The sequence below is a fragment of the Mus caroli genome, unplaced genomic scaffold, assembly GCF_978045245.1.
Source record: "Mus caroli unplaced genomic scaffold, Mus_caroli_1 scaffold_9, whole genome shotgun sequence".
NCBI lineage: Eukaryota > Metazoa > Chordata > Mammalia > Rodentia > Muridae > Mus > Mus caroli.
In genome coordinates, this window is record NW_028227264.1 from 67,519,567 (window position 1) to 67,544,787 (window position 25,221).

A 25,221-nucleotide genomic window follows, 5' to 3' on the forward strand; every position below is an offset into this window, starting at 1 on the left:
TAACGACTCACATTCTGTTCTCATTCCTTACAAAAACTCCAGCCGATCCCCTGCCTGACTTCATTAGCCTAGTTTCGTTTCTTTTAGACTCAGAGTCTCAGACATCTGTGTACCCGTAGTAATGTGTTCTTGGGTACCTCACAGGTCTTTTAATGAGATAAAAAAAAAATCAATCTAGTAAACACGGTGTGGGGAATCCTGAAAATGGGCTAGCTCCTTGCACTGTCAACAGTTAGCAGCACACATTATAACAGTGCTATGGTAAGCCTGCTGAGTAAAAGCCAGACATATGTTTGTGCCACTTGGTCCCATCCTGGACCTGGCCATGCAAGCCATGTCGGCACAACCTTCTGCAGTCCCCCATATCGCCTGCACTGTGTTCTCCTCCCAAGGCCAAGTGAGGATGTCACCACCAACCTTGGGTTCTGCCTCTTCTCCCGTCCCCTGATTTTTCCTTGAACTTTCCCTTCCTGACCCCTGACCCTTGGGCACTCCATCACCTGTTTAACCAGATAACTATCCTAACAATGAGACTAGCTCGTTCAACTAGAAAGTATACTCCACCCGCTCCGCAAAAGTCAAAGCCACCCACCCCTAAGAGTCCTCCCACCTCAGCCTCTCTGTGGTTCTGCTTCCTCTCTGTCTTCCTCCTCCCCACTGTACACTAGCAATGTGCCTCTTTCCTCAGGGAAGTATCTTGCCTTGGGGCCTCATCTTTGCCCTAACTGTGGCTTTGAACTCTTCTGTACCCACAGCAGCATGTGTGGCCCCTCCCTTCCTTCAGTTATTTCTGGACCTTCAACCCCAAAGATCTCACCTAGAGCAGCTCTGCCCCCGCCCCCTTCCTCTGTTCCATGCTCTGATTGGCTCTTTACCTAGCATCCAGTTCTCTGTTTCTAGCTGTGCCTATCCTCCACTGGGCAGGCATGATATAAATAAATAAATAAATAAATAAATAAATAAATAAATAAAAGATAGACAGCCAGGACAGTTGTCCCCAATGTCTCCATGAGAGCCTGGTATGCAGTGGGCTGTCACTCACTGCTATATATGGAAGGAATGGTGAGATAACTGCCCATGGACACAGGATGAGGCACCAAGCAAGCCCCGTGGACCACACAGACTCAAGAGGATTGCTGAGAAACCTAGACAAAAATCTCGCTTTTGTATCATGCTCAGAAAAGGTGGCTGGTTGACAGTTTCACCTCCTAAGAGTTCTGGCCATTAATCCCAGAGACTTCCCACCAGCACAGCCAAGACACAGAGGACTTCCTGGATCTGCTGCTGACTTTACCACCCAGCACAGGAAGCATGCTTCTCTGGGTTTTAGCTTTGAGGAAAAGAAAAGGGGACTGGAGAGCAAAAAAGTTGGGAGTTGGGAGACGCCATTGCTTCAGCTTCCCTCCCCCTGCCAATCAATCAAGGAGGTTTTTGGTTTGGTTTGGTTTGGTTTGGTTTGGTTTGGTTTGGTTTGGTTTGGTTTGGTTGTTTTGGTCTGTCAGACGGGCATTAAGTGAAGCTGTTGAGACCATTTGTTGTAATCGGCTGATGGGTATTCACTCATTCTGCTTCTGGTAACGACTGCATGAAGTGAAGACCACCTCTGTAGAACAAGTCGTGGGGGTGAGGGGACAGGGGTCTGATCGATGGTAGCTGCATTTGCCTCTTTCTGTCTGCATCGACAAAACTACTGACAGAAACTAACTTAACAGAGGAAGGGTCTGATTGGGTTCACAGTCTGGAGACACAGTCTGCCATGGCAACTTTGTGGCAGCTCAAACTGTGGCGACAAGAATGTCTACAGTCAGGTGACAGAGATGAGTGCTGGTGTTCAGCTCGTTTTCTCTGGTTTATTTGGTTTGGGGCCCCAGTCCTCATCCATATTCAGGGTGGGTCTCCTCCCTCCCCCCAACTAAACTCAGAGACCTGCTCTTACTGGCACAGCTAAAGGTGTGTGCAGCAGGCTGTTCTAAATCCTCAGTAGTGATCAAGATTAACTGTGATAATAGAGACCACTTTGGTTGGTATGGCCATTAACTGATGTACCATGTGTACGAGGGTGGAGGAACTGGCCATCTTTGAAACTCTACCGTTGTCTGCAGCCCCTGGTAACACTGGTGGGCTATGGATGCTACTTGCCCACTCTTAAGAGCATGCCTTGTTTTAGCCAAATTTCTGTTGGGTGGAGGGAGCCGATTTAACAACAGTCACGTCCTGGTAAAACTGCATTGACAGTCTCGGAAGAAGAAGTAGTCCACGCATGCTAATTGCTCCCAAATCTGGATATATTTCAGGATGTTTTGACAGTTTCCCCCACATAACATCTGTACTTAAAGAAGCCTCACTGCTCTTGGTAAAGTATTGGCTTGATTTCTCCGCTCACATCTGGGGTCCTGCATGGTTCAGCCCTGCTCTCCCCAGATCTCCCAACCAGGCGCTCCCCCCGCGCCCCCAACAGGCCTGTCCATCCTCCATGAGTTCAAGCTTCCTCAGCCATCCATCTCCAGCCCCGTCGTGTGCACCATCTCTGACAACTCCCTCCGCATCTCATATACCCAGGCTGCACCCCTACTAAAACCCAGGGCCACATGCTCCAAACCCTCCACCATGTTCCCCGCGCTGTCCCAAAATGTGTCTGTTTGCATAACACTGTCAAAGTATAATGCATGAGAGGTGTGTGGTCAATGTGAATGGTTCGGAAATGTTGCTGGAAAGAACCTACCTCAGTTATCGGTGGGGAGCAGGAGCTCAAAGGCCCATGAATGGAAGTCAGGATCTCCTTGCTTCAATCTTGGCTAGAGTCAGATTCCTATATACTGGCAAAGAAAGCCTGTTTGGCTATGATTATGACCCCCTACCTACGTAAAGATCACGGGGGTGGGGAGGAGGTCCCTCCTAGAAAAGTTAAGTAGGTAGAGGCAATGATAGCTTATACTGAACACAGAATAAAAAGTCTCAAGAAAATATATAGACAATGAGAAGATGGAGGTCCAATACAGAGCTTAGGAAAATACGGCGTGGGGCTTCTTCTAAAGTTTGAATGTTAGTCTTGCACAAGATCCACCCTGAGCTGAGCACACTGGAGAAGGGCATGTGGCCACCCTACTGACTCCCTACATCCTGGATGCCTGGAGGAAGATGCTTTTGTTTGCCTTGCCTGTCAAATAGGTCTGACATGATGTTTTTAGATAAAAGACGTTGGGGGACGGGGGGGGGGGTAGTTTTCTTTCACTTAACTGGATAAGGAAACCCAGGCCCAGAGTCCCCTCAGCATGACACCTGTAGCAAGGCTGATGGGCCCAGCAGAGACAGGGAACCCTCTGTGATAGGAAAGGACTTAGAAATTGCATTCCTAACAACCACTGCCTTTAAGCTTCTGGAGGCTTCTCCAGTCTGTTCCCACCACTTCCCTATACTTATAAACACAGCTTTTGAGACCGCTGTTGAGTCTGGCTCCAGACAAGGTATGTGGAAAGGGTAGCTTTTCTCGGATTTCTTTAATTCTTCAACAAAGATTAGCCCAGGCTTTACATGCATGCACACTTTCCCCAGGCATCTCTAGCAATCCTTCACAGAAATCCTATCTTTGCCCAGTGTTTCCCCCAAAGGAAGACTGGGGAAACATTATATATGGGTTTATTTAACGTACAAACAGAGACAACCAAGGTTGACCTCAGCCCCTACAGTCTTCAGTAACTTGGTCCCTCTCCCATTCCCGTCTCTCTTTTCTGAGGCTAGACACACCCAATTGCTCTAACATTGACTTCAGACCAATTTGGATTGAAAACAATCACAATATTACCTTGTAGACATTATTTGATGTGCTAGTGCCCAAGAGAAATATGCTGATATTTCTTTTTTAGGAACAAGAAATTGGGGTTTTTTTCCCCTTAAACACACCGATAGACACACACACTCTCACACACACACACACACACACACACACATATTCAGTGTGCCAATGAACAGAAGGATGTATTCCTAGCCTCTGAGTATGTGTGTGTGTGTTTCTGACTTTGTTTAATAAGTCCACTTATCCCAATCATAATTTTCAAAATAAAAATCAATACAATATGTATTGAATTCCGCCCCCTCACCCCCCGCGCATCTTCTCACTACTCAAAATTTGGGAGTTTAAAGCTCAATACACCCAGGGCTTTGTCTACAAATTCCCGGGGTTTCCAACCCCAGGTAAGCTGGAGAATTCCATTTAAGTCCTACCATTCTTTCTACAACTGAAATAGACCCTGAGGTCATTTCCAGACAACCCATACCCCGCCAAGTCTGCGAATCTCACACCCTCCGCAATTATTTTTAAACCCACTCTCCAAACTGAAACAAAACAAAACAGAACAAAACAGTAACAGAGCCACGGAGACAGAACTTCTAGAAGCTGTCTCTCTCTCTCTCCTCTTTATCTTCTGTAGGGGAGGCATTTTAAAATACGGGTTTATGTCAGACACTGTGCAGCCCCCATGCAGGAATGCATATCTCTAAACTCCTTGGAATCCTGCCCAAAACTGGAAATATTTTTAGCTGCCCATCTCCTGCCTTCTGAACTAGTTAAAAAAAAAAAATGGGGGAGGGGACTGGGAATCTAGAAGGAATAAATGGTGTTATCTAAATAGTGACTTGACTTCAGTGGGTGCTTAGACCACAGAAGAATGCTGACATATTGCCAGTTAGGAGAGGGGTTTTTGGGGAAGAGGCGTGAGAGGCATCTCTGTCCACAGCCCTATCTCTCTGAACATTCTCAGCCTCTATTGGAATTTGTCCATTGGACAAGAAGACCTTCCAAGAAAATTCTGCTGAGAGCACACACCGGGCTTCTCCCGTGTTTGTATTTAGATCAACTTGGGTTAAACACAAGCGAGTGAATAGTTAAACCTTAATCTCACTTTTAACTGGCTTCAGTGCGGGATAATGGGAATAGAGTTCACACAGGTTAGGCAAGAAGAAAAGAGAAAAGGAAAACTTTATCCTAAGATACACATAAAAATTTTGATTCACCAGGTTATTTTAATTTAACATCAATGATAGTGCTATTCCCTATTCAAATTACCCTTCAATTTTGAGGCAACATATCTTCAGAACACTGGATCTTCTCCCCAGTTCCCCCACAGATTTCAAACATTTAGATGCCAGAGTGACATGGTAAGACACTGGTGCCTCTGGACCTGCATTGTGTTGCAGAATTGTGCTGCTATCAGAAGATTCCATCTGTCCGCTACCATCCCACCCCCCACCCCCACTCCAGGTCCTGCCTGGGCTTGACTGTTGGGTCATCTGGATAGTAACTCCTATGTGTTTCATGGCATGAGTGGTCTCAAGGTTACCTTGGCAACCAAGCCAGCTGGAATTTCAAAACCTCACTTTGCTACCTCATGAAAATGAGGTGGTAGCGTTGACGTTTAGTTACATGTCTGCCACAGAAATGAAGTTCTTAGGATGACTCCTCACAGCTGCATGCCCTAACGTGGAAATTGATGGCTCCAATTATAATAAATACACAACAGATACATACACACACACACACACACACACACACACACACAAAGGATCCCTCAATTTTGACAATGGATGCATTTGCTTTATTCTCTGTCTGAGATGCTGAACCACACGTTATTCTCAGTATGCCAAATATCCTGTGGTGGCTTTATTTTATGATCCAGGAAAAAGCCAGACTTCATTCGATACCCAACATAAACAGGAAGGTGAATAACAGAAAGCTAAGCCTGTTTTTTTTTTTTTAAGTTTTTTTTTCTAATATTCAAAACATTCTCCATGTTACTGGATACTGTTATTTATGCTGATTGGGAGTAAGACTGAGTAGTTAAATCAGAATGTCAAAGACAAGCTGCCTCTCCTTTCCATTTATATCTTTCCATGTATTTCTGCACATACTGGCATCCAGAAACCATTGATACCATCTTTATTTACTCAATTAGGATGCTTGAGATTATCCTAAACATGCAGAGCATTAATCTGCATTGAGTCCTGGCTTTCCTTGTGTAATTCGAGAACATCTTATTCTTAGGACACTTGCGTTTGCTATGTCTGGTGCAGTCCCCCCACCCACCCCCACTCCCCCGGAGTGGGCAAATACACACACAAAAAGACTCGACTTGAAAATCACTTTTAATGAAAGTACCCCGCCGAGCCCTGCATTGCAAATGATTATTTTTAGAACTTTTACGACTGCCTGCATATATTTGTTTGCCCCCATTGATATGTAGGAAGAAGAACTCATTAATGATTTAAGAAGGGTTTTTAATTCATAGACTTGATTCTTCCGATTACATAAACTACAAAGGCCATAAATTAACATCTCATAAAAGCCATGAGTCTATTAGTAAGAAAGCCTCAACTCCCTGAGAATAACCTTTCCTGTTCTCAATTCCCCTGCCTGGCTGTTCTAAAAAAAAAAAAAAAAAAAAAAAAAAAAAAAAAAAAAAATTAAAAAAGAATCGTCAGTCAGCACATTTTTAACATAGAAGGGGGGTTACACCCCTGCCTGCCACCCACCATCAAGCACCATATCAGAACAGCCTGTCTTACACAACAGTTCTTTGACTTCTAGACCTATAGGTTAGAGTGTCAAAATAGAAGCTCCTGTCTTCGGTTTTCAGCGGAAGCCTTTCCTTTCTTGATTCTCTTTCCCATGGACCCTTGTGGATCACCTGTAACATGGGAGGGGGCTGCTTCCAGTATTATCTGACCTTATCGGCCCTCGATCTACTTCGTTTTCTTTACACCTAGTTTTGAAAAAAAAAAAAGACCAAAGTCCTGCCAAGTCAGGTTTTGTCTCTGTTTGGAAGCAGATAAGAAAGGGGTTGTGCTTTGGATCTGTGTGCGTGGGCAAGAAGGGCCGACATCCTTCTTTGTATTTGCTGGCGCCATGCGGCAAATACCGTGGACCTCCTCACCAGCTGTTTGCTTCTCTCATTGGGTCGGGTCATCTTCGCCTTTTGTGTTTTATTAAGTGGGTGAAAGGTAGTCTATCGTTTCCTCTCATCTTGCAACTATTTCTCGAGAGCAGAAATAGTTCCGGCATGTTGGGAATTCAAGGACTGAACTACTCTGGGTGACCATCTCTGGGGGGCTGGGGGGTGGGGGGAGACACTTCACAGAGGATCCTGGGAGCATCCACATTCCACAGTAAGATGTGAAAAAGCCTCGTGGCCGTGTTGGGGCTGGAATGGGGGTGGGGGTGGGGGGCTTAGCAGGCTGTCTGTATGACTCATATAGATGGGTTTAATATCCAGCCCTGGTTTCAAATAGTATTTTAACTGTGACATGACAGCCTTAAATAAGCGGGAGAAGAGAGATGGACTGTGAGGGCTAGCCAGACACGTGTGAGCCTCTTCCGCGGTTGCCTTTCAGGTCCGATGTTGTGGTCCTCTGCTTTAGCATCGCGAACCCCAACTCCCTAAATCATGTGAAAACCATGTGGTATCAAGAAATCAAGCACTTTTGCCCTCGAACGCCCGTCGTCCTGGTTGGTTGCCAGCTAGACCTCCGCTACGCCGACCTGGAGGCCGTTAACCGGGCCAGACGCCCCTTAGCAAGGTAAGCTGAGGACCCCACCTGTGGCTGGCTCCTGGGTGAGGAAACAGAGCTTTACAGACAGACACCTCCACTTTTTCATTGGTCACCGGGGAGGCTACACCTATGAGCCGTAAGCTTTAGCAAACTCAGTCAGCCATTCATCCTGAAGCTACTATGTCCCCATCCAGATTCATAAAATGGCTGGCCAGTGCTTGGGAGAAGTTTCATAGTAGGAAATGGGGAGTATGGTAGTGCTTTAGATAAAGTACTGTATTTGAATAGAGTCCTATACAAAATGTCAGTCACCCAAAATAGTCGCATTCTTGCAATTGTGCCTACTTAGAGTAAAGTAAGCAAACGTTCAGCATGGTCAGCGCCAGTTTAGGCCAGTATTGCACACTAACAAAGACGACCTTTCATTCCCACAACCATGTCTAGATTGTTTTTGGTATTGCTAGTATTTTTCTGATTTCTAACATTTTGTGCAGTACTGGAGAGGGAACCTAAGGCCTTCCACATTCTAAGTAGACGTTCTACCACTGAGCATCCTTTCCAGTCCTCTCCTCACTCTTTATTTCAAGCCGGGGATGGGGAGGTTGGGGGTGGGGAGGGGAGGTCCGACTAAATTTCTTAGGCTGGCCCTTAGCTTACTCTGTAGCATAGGTCAGGTTTATTGAACTTGTGATCCTCCTGCCTCAGCCTCCCAAGGGGACTTCAGGCCCATAGCACTAGACCTCGGCCAGCGTCCGGTTTTGCTTAAAAATCAGGTGGCTCTGAACATGATGAGACTCACCTGTAGCCCAGCACTTGAGAAGCAGAGGCACGTGGATCTCCATGAGTTTGAGGCCAACCTGGTCTATGAAGCAAGTTCGAGGTCAGCCAGGGCTGCCCAATGAATCCCTGCCTCAAAAAGGAGCAAAGCACCTAAAAAAGTCATGTGCAATTATATTTGCAAATAAATAAATAAATAAAGTGAACATGGCTTTTTTTATGCATCTAGTTCCATATATTAGCAAAGTGTCAGACTTTTAAAAAGAAAAAGAAAAAAAAAAAATAGGGCTCAGTGGTTAAGAACACCGGCTGTTCTTCCAGAGGTCCTGAGTTTAATTCCCAGCACCCACATGGTGGCTCACAACCGCCTGTAACTGTAGTCCCATGAAATTTCATGCCCCCTCCTAGAGTGTACATGCAGACAAAACACCCATATTCATAATGTACATAAATCAGTATAGCTTTTAAAATCTGTGCTCTCAGAAGTTACTCTTGTATAAAACCACTGTGTCTGCTTCGTACCCATATCCTCTGCTGAAGAGCAAAATTCCCACCGAATCCTGATAGCAACGCCTTGCTTCGGTGTTAACCTAGTTGGCATATCATAAAAACCTACTCTGGGTCCCACTTTGTATGCTGTCAAGGCAATGGCATATGGGGCAGTCTTAGATCACTTCTGGTGCTTTCTGGTGCATCCTGGATAAAATTCACAAGAACAGATCACATTCAGTCAGCCCAACCCCTCTGTTCTAACATGTATGGACTAAGAATGGAATGTCCAGAGTCACCCAGGTGTGGGGGTGACGGAAAAGAGGTTAGTAGAGCTGTCCACACAGCTGACAGAACAGTCCTTTCTATAGAACAACTTAGAGATTCCATGAAGCAGGGTATTAGCCGTAAGCTTCCGGTTAATCAATTAGCAAATTTCAAGCCAGCCCCAAGGACAAAGATCAACTAAGGCCCACAGAAAGAGCCTTAAAGTTGGACCTTCTTCCCTGTATCTTTCCACCCTTGTCAGCACCCTGAGGTGTGCCCTCCCTCCCTCCATTCCTCCCTCCTTCTCTCCCTCAGTCCAGGTCTTCAAATCCAAATTCCATCCAGTCTTGTCATTGTCCCCCTGGGCCAGGGCCTGGGAAGCATATGACTTTTGGCATCAAAGGCAAAGTGTTTAAAAGGTCAATCTCCAGGAGCACTTGTCAGACTCGGAGGGTTGTGTTTCTGGAAGAATTGTAGCAAATCGCATCTGGTCTGTTCTGGAATTTCTCCCTGCTATTATCATAAGCCCAGCACCAGGCTGCTTACGTTGGCCTTCCTGGGTTTGATTAAATTGTAAATGAGTTTTGTGCGCCAGACCAAAAGGGCGAGGGCTCTGTTCCACTGGCTTTGTGGAAACAGGAGAAATTGACAAGAGTTGCTGGCTGAGCCTTACCCATGTTATTTTAACACTCCTTGCAGTGAAGGAACTCTGAGCTCTAAATGCAGATCCTGAGGCGAGGCCAGCTAGGAGACTTGGGTACCAGTCCAAAGAAAAGGCTGATAGGGGCAGATGGAAAGAAGCGGGAGGAAATACAGAAGAAGGATTCATGAATCCAAGAGAGAGACTTTCGAAGCCACTGAATGTGGATCACTGAACCAAGAGTTGGGAAGTCTGGATATTAACCACTTAGTAGAAGTTTCTAGTAGCTTGTATATGTGCTCTAGGTGATTGAACTTCTTGCCTGTTTCTTCTCACTACAGAATGAAATAGTGCTTCACAGAACTCCCAGATAGTCGATGTGGGTACATTTTAAAGTTATAAAAAAATGAAATGTGATAATAAAGACAGACATGGCAGTGATAACTTTTGTTTTGTTTTGTTTTGTTTTGAGATATCTATGTAGCCCTGGCTATCCTGGAACCCACTCTGTGCACCAGGCTGGCCTCAAACTCAGAGGTCCGCCTGCCTCTGGAGTGCTGGGACTAAAGGCGTGAGCCACCACCGGGCTTAGGAGTGATAAGTTTTATCAAGCGTTTCCCATCTACTGAAAACAATGCTGAGTGTACTTATTATCCTGTTTAAGCCTCTTCTTTAAGGGGCCCATGTTTGCCCGGGTTGTTATACCTGTATTGAAGATGGAAAATAAAGGCTTAAAAGAGGTTAGACTGCTGGGCGGTGATGGTGGTGGCACACACCTTTAATCCCAGCACTTGGGAGGCAGAGGCAGGTGGATTTCTGAGTTCGCGGCCAGCCTGGTCTACAGAGTGAGTTCCAGGACAGCCAGGGCTACACAGAGAAACCCTGTCTCGAAAAAAAAAAAAAAAGAAAAGAAAAGAAAAGAAAGAAAGAAAGAAAGAAAGAAAAGAGAGCGAGAGAGAGAGAGAGAGAGAGAGAGAGAGAGAGAGAGAAAGGAAGGAAGGAAGGAAGGAAGGAAGGAAGAAAGAAAGAAAGAAAGAAAGAAAGAAAGAAAGAAAGAAAGAAAGAAAGAAAGAAAGAAAGAAAGAGAAAAAGAAAGAGGTTAGACTGCTTGCTCAGCATCACATAGATAACAAAAGCCAATACTTGTATTGCCACCATTACCATTACTACTAACAGTATGTTTTACTATCACCATAATCTGTTATCTTGGAGTGACCATTGATTATGAATTTTTAAGAGCCTTACAGAATTTTAAACACAAAAATGTAAGAAGTGCATGGGATTTTAATTGTACAATTCTTTTGGGAACTTAGACACTCTTCTTCGTTTTTCCCCCCTTCAAAGAAATCTGATTGTATGTATTTACTTAATTTTCCTTTTTCAGGCCCATAAAGAGAGGTGACATTTTGCCCCCAGAAAAAGGCCGCGAGGTAGCAAAGGAACTTGGCATCCCGTACTACGAGACCAGCGTGTTTGACCAGTTTGGCATCAAGGACGTGTTTGACAATGCCATACGAGCAGCCCTCATCTCCCGCCGGCACCTGCAGTTCTGGAAATCCCACTTGAAAAAAGTCCAGAAGCCTCTGCTTCAGGCGCCCTTCCTACCTCCGAAAGCTCCTCCCCCGGTCATCAAGGTCCCCGAGTGTCCGTCTGCGGGGACAAGCGATGCTGCCTGTTTACTGGACAACCCCCTGTGCGCCGACGTCCTCTTCATTCTCCATGACCAGGAGCACATCTTTGCGCACCGCATTTACCTCGCTACCTCTTCTTCCAAATTCTACGACCTTTTTTTAATGGAGTGTGAAGAATCCCCGGGTTGGGGTGGAGGAGCTGGTGAGGAGGTGCTGTACAGGGATTTTCAGGGGCGGACGCAGAGTCTTGGATCAGCCGAGGAAGGGAAGGAGGGCCCCCAGAGGACCCCTCAGGCTGACCCAGGAGCGTCTTCAGGCCAGGACCTGCCTGAGAGTTTGGCTTTGCAGATGGAAGCCTTGGGTTCCGAGGGACACACCCTGTCCGGCTGGAGCAAGGGGTTTGTCAGCATGCACAGGGAGGTGCGGGTCAACCCCATTTCCAAGCGGGTGGGCCCAGTGACCGTGGTCAGGCTGGACCCATCGATGCAGTCAGGCCCTTTCCGGACCTTGCTGAGATTCCTCTACTCTGGGCAGCTGGACGAAAAGGAGAAAGATCTGCTGGGGCTGGCTCAGATGGCCGAGGTCCTGGAGATGTTTGATCTGAGGATGATGGTAGAGAATATCATGAACAAGGAGGCCTTTATGAACCAGGAGATCACAAAAGCCTTCCACGTCCGGAAAGCCAATCGGATCAAAGAATGTCTCAGCAAGGGCACCTTCTCAGGTGAGCAGGGCCCCAAGGATCCATGGTGGCCTTTGAGGGATGGGGTGGGGGCGGGGCGGGGCGGGGCGGGAGAACTGATAAAGACAGTAGGGATCAACTTTACCTTTGCTAGTTAGTCGCTTTTCAGACCTGAGAGGTGATCTTTCCACCTTGCAGAGGTTGAGAAACAAGGACCTGAGGGGTCAGATCACTAAGTCAGTTAAACGGCATGGGTGAGGACAAGACGCCAAGCCTTGTCACTACAGAAACCTAGTCCCTGAACCTTAAGTAGTCACAGGATAGAGCAGGCCTCCTGGAGAGAGGCACGAGGAGGGGAGGGGTGCAGGGGCGTTTAGCCGATGATGTGACAACACCTGGTCTATTTTCTGCCCTTGAACTCCTGGGCTCTGGTCTTTCTTCTTCCATCTTGGATAACTATGTCATGCACAGCCCTCAGTGTCCTTCCACAAACAAGCTCTCTGGAGACTGCCTCCAGTCTGATGTACTGACCTTCCCATCGCTCTGTCTAATACATATACACTATTTTTATTCTAAAATCTTTATCCTGGTATGTAAGGGGGAGTGCGGGGGGAGGGGGAGAAAGAAGCAGACTCCTCAGTAAAAGCTTCCCTCCTGAGCTCATGTTTGTCTTCCATAATCCCTGCCGTGGAATTCCACAAGAACAGGGACTGAGTCACCCGGTTCATCTCAAAGCAAGGAGCAACATTTACTACAAACATTGGTTGCCATGGTGTGGAAGCAGCCCAGAATGTTGCTGAAAAGAATGTGTTTGTGAATAGGTACTAGATTAACTGGTAGACATCCATGAAAGCTGACTGACTCCTCTCTAGCTTGCCCAGACAAGGCCAGACAAGAGGGGGGCGGGGGCGGGAGTGGGGGTTCTCCTAGGATCCATGTATGGAAGAGAAGCCCCGTCATGTCCCTCAGGGGTAACTGAGACATCTGAGATGGATAATAGGTGGCATAGGAAGGGTATTCTGTTTTCTTAGCTACAATAAATCACGCACACATCCTTAGAGTGTTGCAGTTGTTAGACATTTCATAATAAATTGGGAATGAAGTGATCCATAACCTTCACTTAATGCTTGTATGCATGTGCACATACACACACAGAAGGAGAGAGACAGAGAGACAGCTATATACCTAGGACACACGTGACCAACCAGTAATAAGAGATAGATGAACAAGGCTTGTATATGCCAACCATCCATCCCTAGCCTGAAAAATCCAAGACCCAAAATGTTCCAATTTCCATCTTTTTGAGCGTCAGCATGTAGTAAACTTCATGCCTGTCCTGACAGGACAAAAATCAAAGTGGAAACATTTATTTCAAGCACTGGGCACAGTGACCCAGACACAATCATGGATGCTAATTAAAAAAAAAAAAAAAAAGACAACTTAAGAGTAAATTAAGCACTGAGCCATGTCTTGAGTTGATTGAAAATGCTTGCAGGATATGTATACAGGGTACCTATGAAACATATGTGAATTTCACATTTAAACTCGTAAGCCCTGCACCAGGGTTGACATTACATATGTGTATATGTGTCAAAAGCCATACAAACCCAAAAGGGAAAACACAAGAAGATAATCCTCTCCTTTCTGCTACTTTCTGGCTCTGAGAATTTGTGTTGTGATCCTGTGTACAATGTTCCAGTGTATACTCGATGTGGGAGCTGGATATGCCAAATATATGGATTGAGGTAGGACTGGTAGGCCTGGAAGAGAACTTGAGAGACACCAGCTACTGGATGTGCCCAGAGCAGAAGGCTGGGTGAAACCCCTGGCAAAGCTGGCTCACAGTCTTGTTCCCTTGCTCCTTGGCAGACGTGACATTTACCTTGGATGATGGAGCCATCAGCGCCCACAAGCCGCTGCTGATCTGTAGCTGTGAGTGGATGGCGGCCATGTTTGGGGGTTCCTTTGTGGAAAGCTCCAACCGTGAGGTACGTCAGGTGGAAGCCCAGAAGGTTTTAAGTAGCCCAGATGGTTCCCCTTTGCCAGCTTCCATGAAAGAGTTCCGAGGGCTGTTCTTTAGCTTGAGACTTGCTGTGTAGACACTTGCTGTGTCTGCAGTCATGAAGGATGGTAGGTGGTCAGTCACTCATGTGAGAGTGCCAGGGTGCATTGTCACACCTTTCTTCTGCTAAAGAGTCATGGCCAGTCATACTTCCTAGCACAAGTCCACAGGCGAGATACTATCAAAAGCAAGTATAAGATCCTGTCTTCTAGAAGTTTGGGGAAGTAAACATATCTTTAGTCAATGGAGGACCAGCGCCATCCTTAACCAGGCAGGAGACCTTACCCAACCCAGTCTTTCAGCCTCGGGCGTGTCGTCTGCAACCTGGTGCATATACCTAGTGATCCCTGAGGTCCAGGAGAGCCACAGCCCTGGAGGCCAAACGCAGATTTTCCCACCTTGCTGGTGGGCTAGGAGTGGGGTTTATGTATGTGAGTGTGTCTGAGTGTATGTGCATGTGTGCGTGTGTGTAAGGAAACGGGTGAGTGTTCACGGCATTGGACACCCTTTTCAAAGTGCATGGGTCCAGCAAAAGCAGACTGGTCCTACCCCCTCCCCCCCAAAAAAGACTTTTAGATTGTCTCAGGGATTCTTGTAAAAAAAAACAAAACAAAACACTGTCTTCATCTTTCTACAAACACTGCTGGGAAAAAAAAAATAATTCCATTCAAACACTTCTAACAAAGTATAGGTGGGGCGAGGACTTCTGTTGAGTTTTGCAGTATTCCTTAGCATCTTCCCATGTGTGCGTGCGTGCGTGCGCGCACACACACTAACCCAGGGGACACCCCATAAAGTTTATTGTCCTTAAGGGCTGGGATGCTTATTTCAGCATCTCTTCCAACTTTTCAAAAGGAATACTGAAAACAAAGGCTAACTTTTTAAAAGGGGTGCTCCCAGGGGGAGCACGGAGGACTCCCGCAGTGCCCCAGGAGCCCACATTTCCCTCTCCAAGTAGGGAAACAGAATCCTAGAGTCACAAGCCAGGAATGGCGGAAGCTGAGAAGGTCACTGGGCCATCCTCCTCCTTCCAGAACAAACCACAGCTGCTGCTGAATCAGACCCCAGAAAACAGCCCTGCAGCTTTTGCTAAGTCTCCCTCATGTGTGCTCAAAGGTATGGGTATTCAATTGCATGGAAGCTACCCAGAGAAGGGGCCCTGTGACCCAAGACAACTCTTCACCCCCAAGCTGGGTGACCTGGAGCAAGTGACTTCTGCATTCTGAGTCTCCCTTGGTAAAGCATTCAGTCGTGACCCAGATTGGGTTGTGAGGTGTGTTAGAGCCTGTGTTTACGAAGTAATTCCTGAGCACTTAGTCCATGCTATTCACCATAGTCTTGGTCAGCATTGATGCTGACTGGAGTCTAGCCTTCTTACAGGAAAGATTGGGGTACCTCCCCCTCCATCTAACCTGAGGTGACTGGCATTTTCTGATGTGGGCCCTTTATCCTTCTAGCCCCTCCACACCAGCTTACAGTGTTGTTTTGCTAAGTAAAGCCTGATGATCAAGGTCAAGACCCCAGTCACAGAGCAACAGTGTCTGCACTGACCCAAGGAGAGGAACGCTAATCCCCTTTATCCCTTCACAGAAGGGACTCTAATCGCTCCAGATTAACATGTGCAGTGGAGGTGAACAAAGCAAAACCTAGCAGCACACATGTGAGCACACACATGCCTTATGTGGTGAGTGACCCAGGCAGGAAAAGCAGCCACCTGTTCAACGGGGTTCTAGAAGGACTCAGCCCTAGCTCTCCCCTCTGAGGACTGAAGCTAAAACTTAGCACAGGGCAGAGATTACTGCCCCTGGGCAGGGATGGGGGTGGGGGGCAGATCACAACCCCATGTCATCAAAATCTTATGATCCCTAACAACCCCATTGACATTTCCACCCCACCCCACCCCTGCCTCTTTTCACTGTTTCTAAGAGACCATAAGAGGTGTTCATGGACTGTTTATCTCAGTGTGACTGTGACCTGGGCCAGCAGCCAGCCTTCTTTAAACCTCCTTCATCTATTAGACAAGAATGGCAAGAGAGAGTGCTCCCAAGAGCAGGCTAAACATGGAAGTGTGCATGCTATGCCTGGAGCATATGCAGTGTCCAGCAAATGCTGTCACTACCCTTAAGTTCTCTCACTGTGAGGTAAGGGTGCTCCTCCTGTAACGGGCTCTGGAGAAGCTGCCAGCTCATCTTCTAATCAAAGACAGGGAGGCGGCAGTGGTTACACAGAGAACTGAGCCTCACGCGTGAAATGCTCACCATGTCTTCCAGGAAGGACTTGGCTCTATCCTTATTATTGAACATTAGCCTTTCTAAGTCATCTTTTTAAAGGTTTCTTTATTTTTTTTTCTAGATTTATTTTCACTTTTTTTGTATATGACTGTTTTACCTGCATGTGATGTCTAGGTTAGATCCCGTAGAACTGGAGTTGCAGGCTGGTGCCAGCCATTGTGTGGGTGCTGGCAATCAAACTCCGGTCCTCTGTTTAGAGCAGCCAGTGCTCTTGATTGTGGAAACCATCTTCCCAGTCATTCTAGATCATCATTTTAAGTCTGTTTTGTCCTGGGGAAGGCTGACTTACCCCCTGAAAGTCAGCCCACTTCTTTTTTTTTTTCAGGGTCCAGAGAGGAACTTTATACACATGTATGTAGAAAAGAGGACAGCGTGCCACGAGAGCCGCTTTCCATTTTATCCCTTAATATAGAAGACATTTCTATTTTACCATTTGTTTGTTTGTTTACCTTTTTGTTTTTCCTTCATTAGTTTTAGTGTAGCAATAAACCTCATTCCTTCCCACCGAGGGACCTGGCAAGCCATCCATTTCAAATGCATGCCGGGTTACAGTAAGCAGTGGGCTAGCTCTGGAATACTTACCCATTCTATGTGAGAATGTCTGTAATGACAGCCCCAGTCTTCCCAATGCCAATGTTAAACCAACTGAAGAGGAACGCAGGGCCCCGATGAAGGTGCAGTTCTTTTGTGTTTTGGTCACATCACTGTTTTGTGGTGTTGCCTTGGGTAGGTAGGGTGTGGACAGCTATATCCCATCTCTTGTGGCTCTGTACGGGTTGTTTTCAAGGACTGTGAGCAGGTCCTCCCTATTGTTACATGGCTAATTATAAGCGTGGAGATCACAGAAACAGGATTTGTTTTGTTTAATAAGCAATCAGCAGCGAGGTGGAAACGCATGTTATGAAAGGGTTTGGTATTTCTCATTCCTCAGTGACTCCTAAGGGTCCCTAAGAAGACCTGCCAGTATGAGTCATCACTTCAAAGGTGTTGACATCATACCATCGAAAGGGAAACAGGTGGTTGCTGGAGATTACACACATCAGAGCAGTTCTGAGGACGCAGGAGACCAGGGCAGTGCTCACTAGACTCTCATTCCCTGTTCCCAGAAACAACTCCTTTCTACTTAGGAAATGCCTGTCATATCTGTATTTTCAGTGGTCTTTTTGTCCAAAAGTGCTCTTAGTTAGCAAACACAGCTAAGGCAATTTTAGAGATTCCAAAGCCTGGCCTCAGTGAAGAAGTAATGTTAGCATGGATAAGGGCCACCACGGGGTACTTAACCCATGTGCCCACAGGCACACTTCATGACATACTCTGAGCCAGCCCACATACTCTTACCCTGTCCCTTCAAAGACACACTGCACACCTCCATTTCTGAAAGAAAAGACCCCCCCCATCAACAGCTGAGACAGCAGACACTCTCTGCCCAACATCTGCAATTAAAGCTCTTAGCGGTTTTTGTAAAACGTGAATGCTTTTACTATGAATGGGTTAAATTTGAAAGTTGTGCACCTTAGCACTCAAGTACCTAAAAAAATCCCCAGGAACCCAAACACTGTTCTAGAGATGAGCTCTCACCACGTGTTCACCCTGTGGCTCCTGTCGATCTGTTACTGGTACAGTACAAATGCATATACCTTTATGTATATATGTGTGTATAAGCAAATACACAGTGTGCCCAGTTAAGATGCACAATGATAGAGCTTATTGCCAGTGTGACAGCTACAGGGAATGAGGGGTGTTCCGACATCTGCAGGGGACAGGTGAACCAGTATGTGTTGTTCCAGTCTGTGCTGGAAACTGAAGGGACAGGAGAGGTGGAGCTGTCAGCAGCAAGTGGCCATCTTAGCTCCGAGCTAGTCTAGGATTATAATATCAGCTTTGACTCCTCACATTCCGTCATCACAGGGGTCAGACCAAGGACTTGAAATGACGGTCGGTGCTAACGACCCAGGAGCTTATTCAGGGAATCATTGTTTTCCACGTCTGTGTCTGAGAGCAGGGGGTAAAACACTGCCTACTGTTTCTAAGAGCTCGTTCCAAGTCTTCCCCATGACATGTTACAGAAATAACTCTACCTGGAAGTGTATTCCTCCTCAGACATGGCCGGTGACTGACTGCCCAGGAGAATAACATCAACAGTGGCAATAGCTTTGTTCTGGAAAGCTCACCCTCGAGCTCACATAAAATGTGTGTGTGTGTGTGTGTGTGTGTGTGTGTGTGTGTGTGTGCGTACAGGGTCATCCTCAGCAACCCCTCTTTACATGAGTGTATATAGGAAAGGCACAGATATAATCATGAATATAGAGAGATGCAACCACACATTATACATATATACATACATATATACATACATACATATATATTTTTGAGAGGTGATGTATTTTATATGCTTTATTCTGTTTTGTTAACTGCCATAGTTAAGAAGTCTATAATAGTTCAATCTTTCAAACTGGAACTCTAGCTTGCAGAACTATTTATGAAATCAGAGGCTCTCTCGCTCTGCAACCAAAATGTCGCCATAAGGACCCAGTCTAGAAAGCATTTCAGCCTGGGGACTTCAGAAATGCACTCCTTGGGCTCAAGTCCCAGTCCCCGCTGACAAACCCTCCAACCTTGGACATGAAACTCAGCCTCCTTGACTGCTGTGTCCTTGTCCGTTAAATAGCAAAATTAATAGTCTCTTCTTCCTGGGACAGATGGAAGGATCAAATTAGATGGGGTGTGTGGAAAGCTGCACACAAAGGCTTCTATTAAAGTAACACTCCAGTCAGAAAAACAAGGACACCATTCTATACCGTGTCCATCCCCGCCTTGTGGAGTGTCTTAGGGTTTTGTTGCTGTGAAGAGACCCCATGACCATGACCAAGGCAATTCTTTATAAAGGAAACATTTCATTGGGGCTGGCTTGCACTTCAGAGATGCATCATGGTGGCAGCATCCAGGCAGACCTGGTGCTGGAAAAAGAAACGGTAATTCTACATCTGGATCCTCAGGCAACAGGAACAGAGAGCGATATTAGGACTGACTTGAGCTCCTAAATCTCAAAACCCACCCACAGTGACAACACTTCCTCCAGGAAAGCCACACCTCCTAATAGCGCCACTCCTCACAGGCCTATGGAGGCGACTTTTATTTAAACCACCACATGGAGTTAGTGAAGAACTGAAACAGATCCCCACCTCCTCCATCTAGGACTTAGGCCTCAGGTCATTCCTTGAAAGTGTAACGTGTTATATAACAATAGCTCTAGACACCCGGGAAAGAGGCTTTTGCAAGGGATCATGCCCTGCACCCAACTAAAACAGAGTCTCCACATGTACCACAGCAGAGGCCTTTGGCCACTCTGGGTCTGCTGAGACCCAATGATATATGTGTAGTTCTGGGCTTGTGTGGTTGTGTGAGAAAGAACTGAAGTATAGACAAAGTACTGAGAGATGCTGATGGGTTGTTGGAACCCAGCCTGTCACCGTGGCCGCTGGTGTGGTCATTCTGCCTGTTTGGCCACCTGAGAGTGGGATTCTGTCATGTCTGCAAACACATGGCTAGCAGCAACTCACGTCTGTCACATTGCCAGATGTCTCCCTCCACAACAGAGTACCCTCAGCTTCTTGACAGGGAGGGCTAATAATGTAATAACACATTTACGACCCGTTTGTCTGATTTATATGCCCAGATAGCCATTTCAAAAACTCCGCTCCGGGCTCTGACAGGTAGCAACACTCTTTGTCACCTACAAATCAAACTGTTAATGTTTACAGCCATAAATACTAACGGCAGGCGCTCTCTGCACAGCCTCGGAACAGTGTACCTGCAGTTGCCAGGTGCTAGGTCATGTGGTTGGGACCCTTAGCCTGAAGGTGTGCAGCCCCCATGCCCCGTATGAACCCCCCAGGTCTCCCACATCCCATTTGAGCCCTCAGTTCCCCCATGTTCCCTACGAGCCCCCAGTTCCCATAGCAGCACTGAGCCTTCTTTACACTGTTGCAGGTTCACCTCCCAAATATAAACAAGATGTCGATGCAGGCGGTGTTGGAATACCTCTACACCAAGCAGTTGTCACCCAACTTGGACCTGGACCCCCTGGAGTTAATTGCCTTGGCAAACAGATTTTGCCTGACACACTTGGTTGCACTCGTAGGTAAGGCCGGTGACTTTTGTGTCCAATAGCCACACTGATTGAAATGACACCTAAACAAAACTAAGATCGAGGGTCAGACTCTGATTTATATCTCTCTGAACAGAATAGGCATGCCGGGGGCTGTCAAAGCCAGCTCCTTCCGTCAGCCCAAACTGGATACAGCAAGTATCTCCTATGCTCCTCTGCGATAGGCCCTGCTAGGCAATGAAAACATCAATGTCCAATGATGGGCGCCTGGCTTTGGAGGTACACGTTGCACACATGCTGAGTCTTAGGCAGACCACAAAATCTGAACACTGGGTGGGCGCAGTGAGCATCACATATTTGGTTTTGAGAAGTCTCCTTTCTCTTTAAACTATTTTTGAAAATGTTCTGACACTGTCAAGTTCATTTCAAGCAGTGGGGGGTTGGGATCTGACTTAACCTCAGGAGTCTTTTCTATAGCTTATAGATTGGTAAAAAGGAGCAGGTCTGGGTGGAATATATGCATTTAAACCCCTCATTTGAAAACGTTCAGACTTGTGCTTCCCCAGAGGTGTCAGTTAGCAATCCAGGTGCTAATTCCCTGTACTCGCTTGTTTCCAGGGAAAGTAGAGACACACTGTCGTATTTGCTGGCCTTCCTCCTGCACTGGGAGTATTGTCTATGCACACTGGCTTTCAGTAAGAACTGGCTGAAGAATGAGCTGATAAAATGAGTTAGAGAACAAGCCATCCTATTCAACGTTGGCTTCTTACATATACACATACATACACACATACACACACATACATATACACACACATACACACATACATATATACACACACATAAACACACATACATATACACACACATACACACACATACATATACACACACATACACACACATACACACACATATACACATAAACACACACATATACACATATACACACATACATATATACATACACATAAACACACACATATACATACACATAAACACACACATACACACATACATATATACATACACAAACACACACACATACATATATACATACACATAAACACACACACATACATATAAATATACTATACCTTCTAGTGATGACTTCAGGTAAAAGATTGATTTCTCTGCCCCCGTACACACAAATTACCTACCTAGAAATAAAATTCCCTTCTATTCGTGTTTCTTCCCCAGTTTAAAAGAAAGGATTTGAAACATCACAATTAGGAAAATAAAATAAAATTCTTCACTCTACTGAAGTCATAGATCCAAACGAGTGTGTTACTCTTCAGACATTAAGCCCAGGAAGCCACAGTGGGAACGCCCTTTCCAGAAGTGTGAGCTCCAACCCAGGTAACTACCCATGGGTTACACAAGTCCTTGTCCTTCCAGGATACACTGCATTATTTTTAGTAGACAAAAGGCAACTTGGAGCCGGATACTTTGAACCTGGTCCGTACTCAGTGTCCACATGGCTGTGTTTTTATGATAAAGATTAAGTCTGACACTGATAACATGGAGTTGATTTCTACATGAAAGATTTCGTTTTGAAGTGACCCTGAGAAAGCTTCCATGTGAACACATTCCAGGCTTCTCACATGGCGACATAAAATCCTGTTGGTACTGATCTGAATACCTCCCCAACACAGCCCCTGCAGTCACCTACGGTATTTGATGTGTGTGCAGAGTTAGGCAGAGCATTTAGACTTACAGTCCTCAATCTGTGCGTCAAGACCCCTCTGGCAAATCTCTATCTCCGACACTATTTACATGTTGATAGTGGTGCTGCATGTCTTTAATCCCAGCTCTTGGGATGCAGACTTATAATATATATTATTAGATGTTATTAGATAATTTATTATATGTTATATATCATAAATAGTTTATAAATATTTTTATTTTTCATATATAAAACTTATAAAACAATTTTACAAGTATATTATTAACATATTGTGTCATATAATAATATATAATATAGAACATATAATATATTACATACACACATATATATATGACAGAATGACAAAGAATAGAGGAACAAAATCAGCTCCCCCAGAGTCCCCTCTTGGCCCTTTGCTTTCTGGGTACATGGGTCAATATACAATATGCATTATATATAATATATAATACATATTATATATTATATGACATAATATATACAAACATTATTTCTATAATATACAATTTATAATATATATTTTATACACACACACACGCACACACAAGAGGAAGCTGGTCACACTGCATCTGCATCCTGGAAGCAGAGATCTGACTGAATGCTGGGATCTTCTGTTTTTCCTCCTTTCATGCAGTCTGCCATAAGGTGGCAGGACCATGCTCCGGGTGGGTCTTCCCACCAAGGTCAGACCTCCCCAAACCATCCTCATAGTCAGGCCCAGAAGCCTGTTTCTTTGGTGATCCTGGTTCCTGTCTGGTTGACAGTCAAGGTTAACCATCACACCTGCTGTTACTTAGGGAGTCCAGATGCCCTCTCTGGGAAACTTAGCTTTAAGTAGTACTGTGTATCCACCCAGCTGAGGAAGGCTGTATCAAAGAAAACAGCAGCTTGTGCAAACAAGTGTATGGGCTCAGGAACACAGAGCCAGGTAGGAGGCAGGCATGCCTGGACAGTGCAGGCACACCTCAGAGACAGCCATGTCAGCCCCAGGCCACTGTAGCATAAAATTCTCGGTATCTCAGTGAGTGTTAAACTTATGTTTATACGAAGCAGCAGTCTGTTAAGTGTGAAGCAGAACTACCTCTATAAAATGGAGAAACTTTCACCAAAATAATATAATAATAATAATAATAATAGCTTTAGAAAATGAAAATAAAACCAAGCCATAGCCTCTAGCCACAATGGAAGCTTCATGCCTAGGTCCTGATACAGGTCATTGATCAAGGGTTAAATGTCACAGTAGCTGAGGAAGCTTTTTCTGACCAGATGACATCCATATTTGGCTCACCAACCGACCCTTCTTTTCATAGACGATCACTCGGTAGTATGGGAACCCTGTTTGATGGTGACTTTCCCTCAGTAGAATGTCTGTCAAAATGGAAGTCAGCATCTCCAAACGCTTCCCGTTCTTCTGTGCTTTTTCCATGTATGTGCGTACGCTTGCACATGTAGGTATAGCCGCACCTCTATGTAGGTGCTCACACACGTGTGTGCTCAGGTATGTGGAAGCCCAAAGCTGACATCAGACATCATTCTCAACTTTACTTATTAAGGTAGGATCTCTTGCTGAACCTGGGTCTCAGTGGAGCTAGGCAGCTCGCCCCAGGGAGCTCTGCCTCCAGTTGTTCAGATCATAGGCAGCTGCCACACAGCCTGGCTCCTGCAAGCGTTCTGGGGACCCAAATCCTGATTCTCATGCCAATATGATGGAAAGGGTTTTGACTGAGTTACCTGCCAACCCCCCCTCACCCATTTACCAGAGAGTTTATAGATAATATTCAAAGTCTGTTGTCTTTGCAACCGTGTGCAGTGGCGATCATTCTGCCTTTGGGATTTAAGTCGAATAAGCCCTTTCTTCCTTAAGCTGCTCTTGTCTGAGTGCTTCGTCACAACAACAGAAGTGAAACTGGGACCCTGGGCCGCCAGACACTCTTCCCTCCTATTTTGACAGTCCTTTTAGGGATCTTAGAGGAACAGGGTCTCAAGACTCATATAGAAAGTAAGATCCACTTTAACCTAAAGCTCACAGCTGCCTCAGTCCCCAAGCATGATGGTTGGGCCATCCTTTGAGACTTTGCAACCAGCCAGGAGGATGTCTCTCTAGCTGTGCAGGCCCCAGATGGTGCCTCATTCAGTACGAGGCTGTTGTGTTCATGCTGAGGGTCTCTTACATAGAGAGCCTTCCTCAGTGACCTCAGCTGGAACTTCCATGTGATTTGTTACAGCTTCCAATTGGCTCTTAAGGTGTTAACTTCCATTCATCTATTTCAGTGACAATGTCTTTCCTTCAACCCCACAAACCAGGCTCTGTTGGCTCTGTTGACTAAGCCTTTGTAGAACTGAAGGGAGTTGGCCTTGCTCTGAAGTGGGCATGGCTGAACTGAAGGGATGTTGTACCTAGGTTGATCTTCTATCCAGACCTTTAAGATTTCCTCCAGATACCAACAAAGCTGTCCATGTGTATTTCACTGGCAAGACCCTCTTCACAATTGGCAGGCTAGCTTTGGGGCTGTCCTGGATTTTGATCTACCTTCCTTACTAAATGATTTATTTAATGTGTGTTGGTGTTTTGCTTGCATATATGTCTCTGTGAGGTGGATGCCAGATCCCCTGGAACTGGAGTTACAGATGGTTGTGAGCTGCCATGTGGTTGCTGGGAATTGAACTCGGGACCTCTGGAAGAGCAGCCAGTGTTCTTAACCTCTCCAGCTCCTCCTTATTAAACGTAATCACCATTTCTATCTTTAGAGTTGAAAGGAGAGCGCTTCCTTTCTCCCACTTGAACCTTTGGAAACTGTGGTAAGCCATATCAAGGGATTGGAAGGCTTAAGGAGAGAGAGAGATTAACCAGGAAGTATAAGCCTGCCAGTGGGGCAGTCAGGATACATACAATGTTTATCTATTAAGTTCATCATGTTATATAGGTCAGTACCGATCATACTTCATCATTTAATAACAATTAAAAACTTTGAAATAGTGTAGGGATTACCAGAATGGGGCACAGAAGCACAAAGTAAGCCCAGACAATTGAGAAAACAGTGTACTGGC

At 45.7% G+C, this 25,221-nt stretch overlaps 1 protein-coding gene across 6 annotated transcripts in view; it reads left to right on the plus strand.

The window, feature by feature from the left end:
• Rhobtb1 (Rho related BTB domain containing 1) overlaps nt 1-25,221 on the plus strand; it is a 136,387-nt gene that overhangs the window by 103,746 nt on the left and 7,420 nt on the right. For all 6 annotated transcript variants that reach the window (XM_029482899.2, XM_021173633.3, XM_021173636.3 and 3 more), the window contains 4 exons: nt 7,384-7,569; nt 11,100-12,070; nt 13,898-14,016; nt 20,372-20,522. In XM_029482899.2, coding sequence (XP_029338759.1) covers nt 7,384-7,569; nt 11,100-12,070; nt 13,898-14,016; nt 20,372-20,522 — 1,427 coding nt within the window. The remainder of the gene's footprint in view (nt 1-7,383; nt 7,570-11,099; nt 12,071-13,897; nt 14,017-20,371; nt 20,523-25,221) is intronic.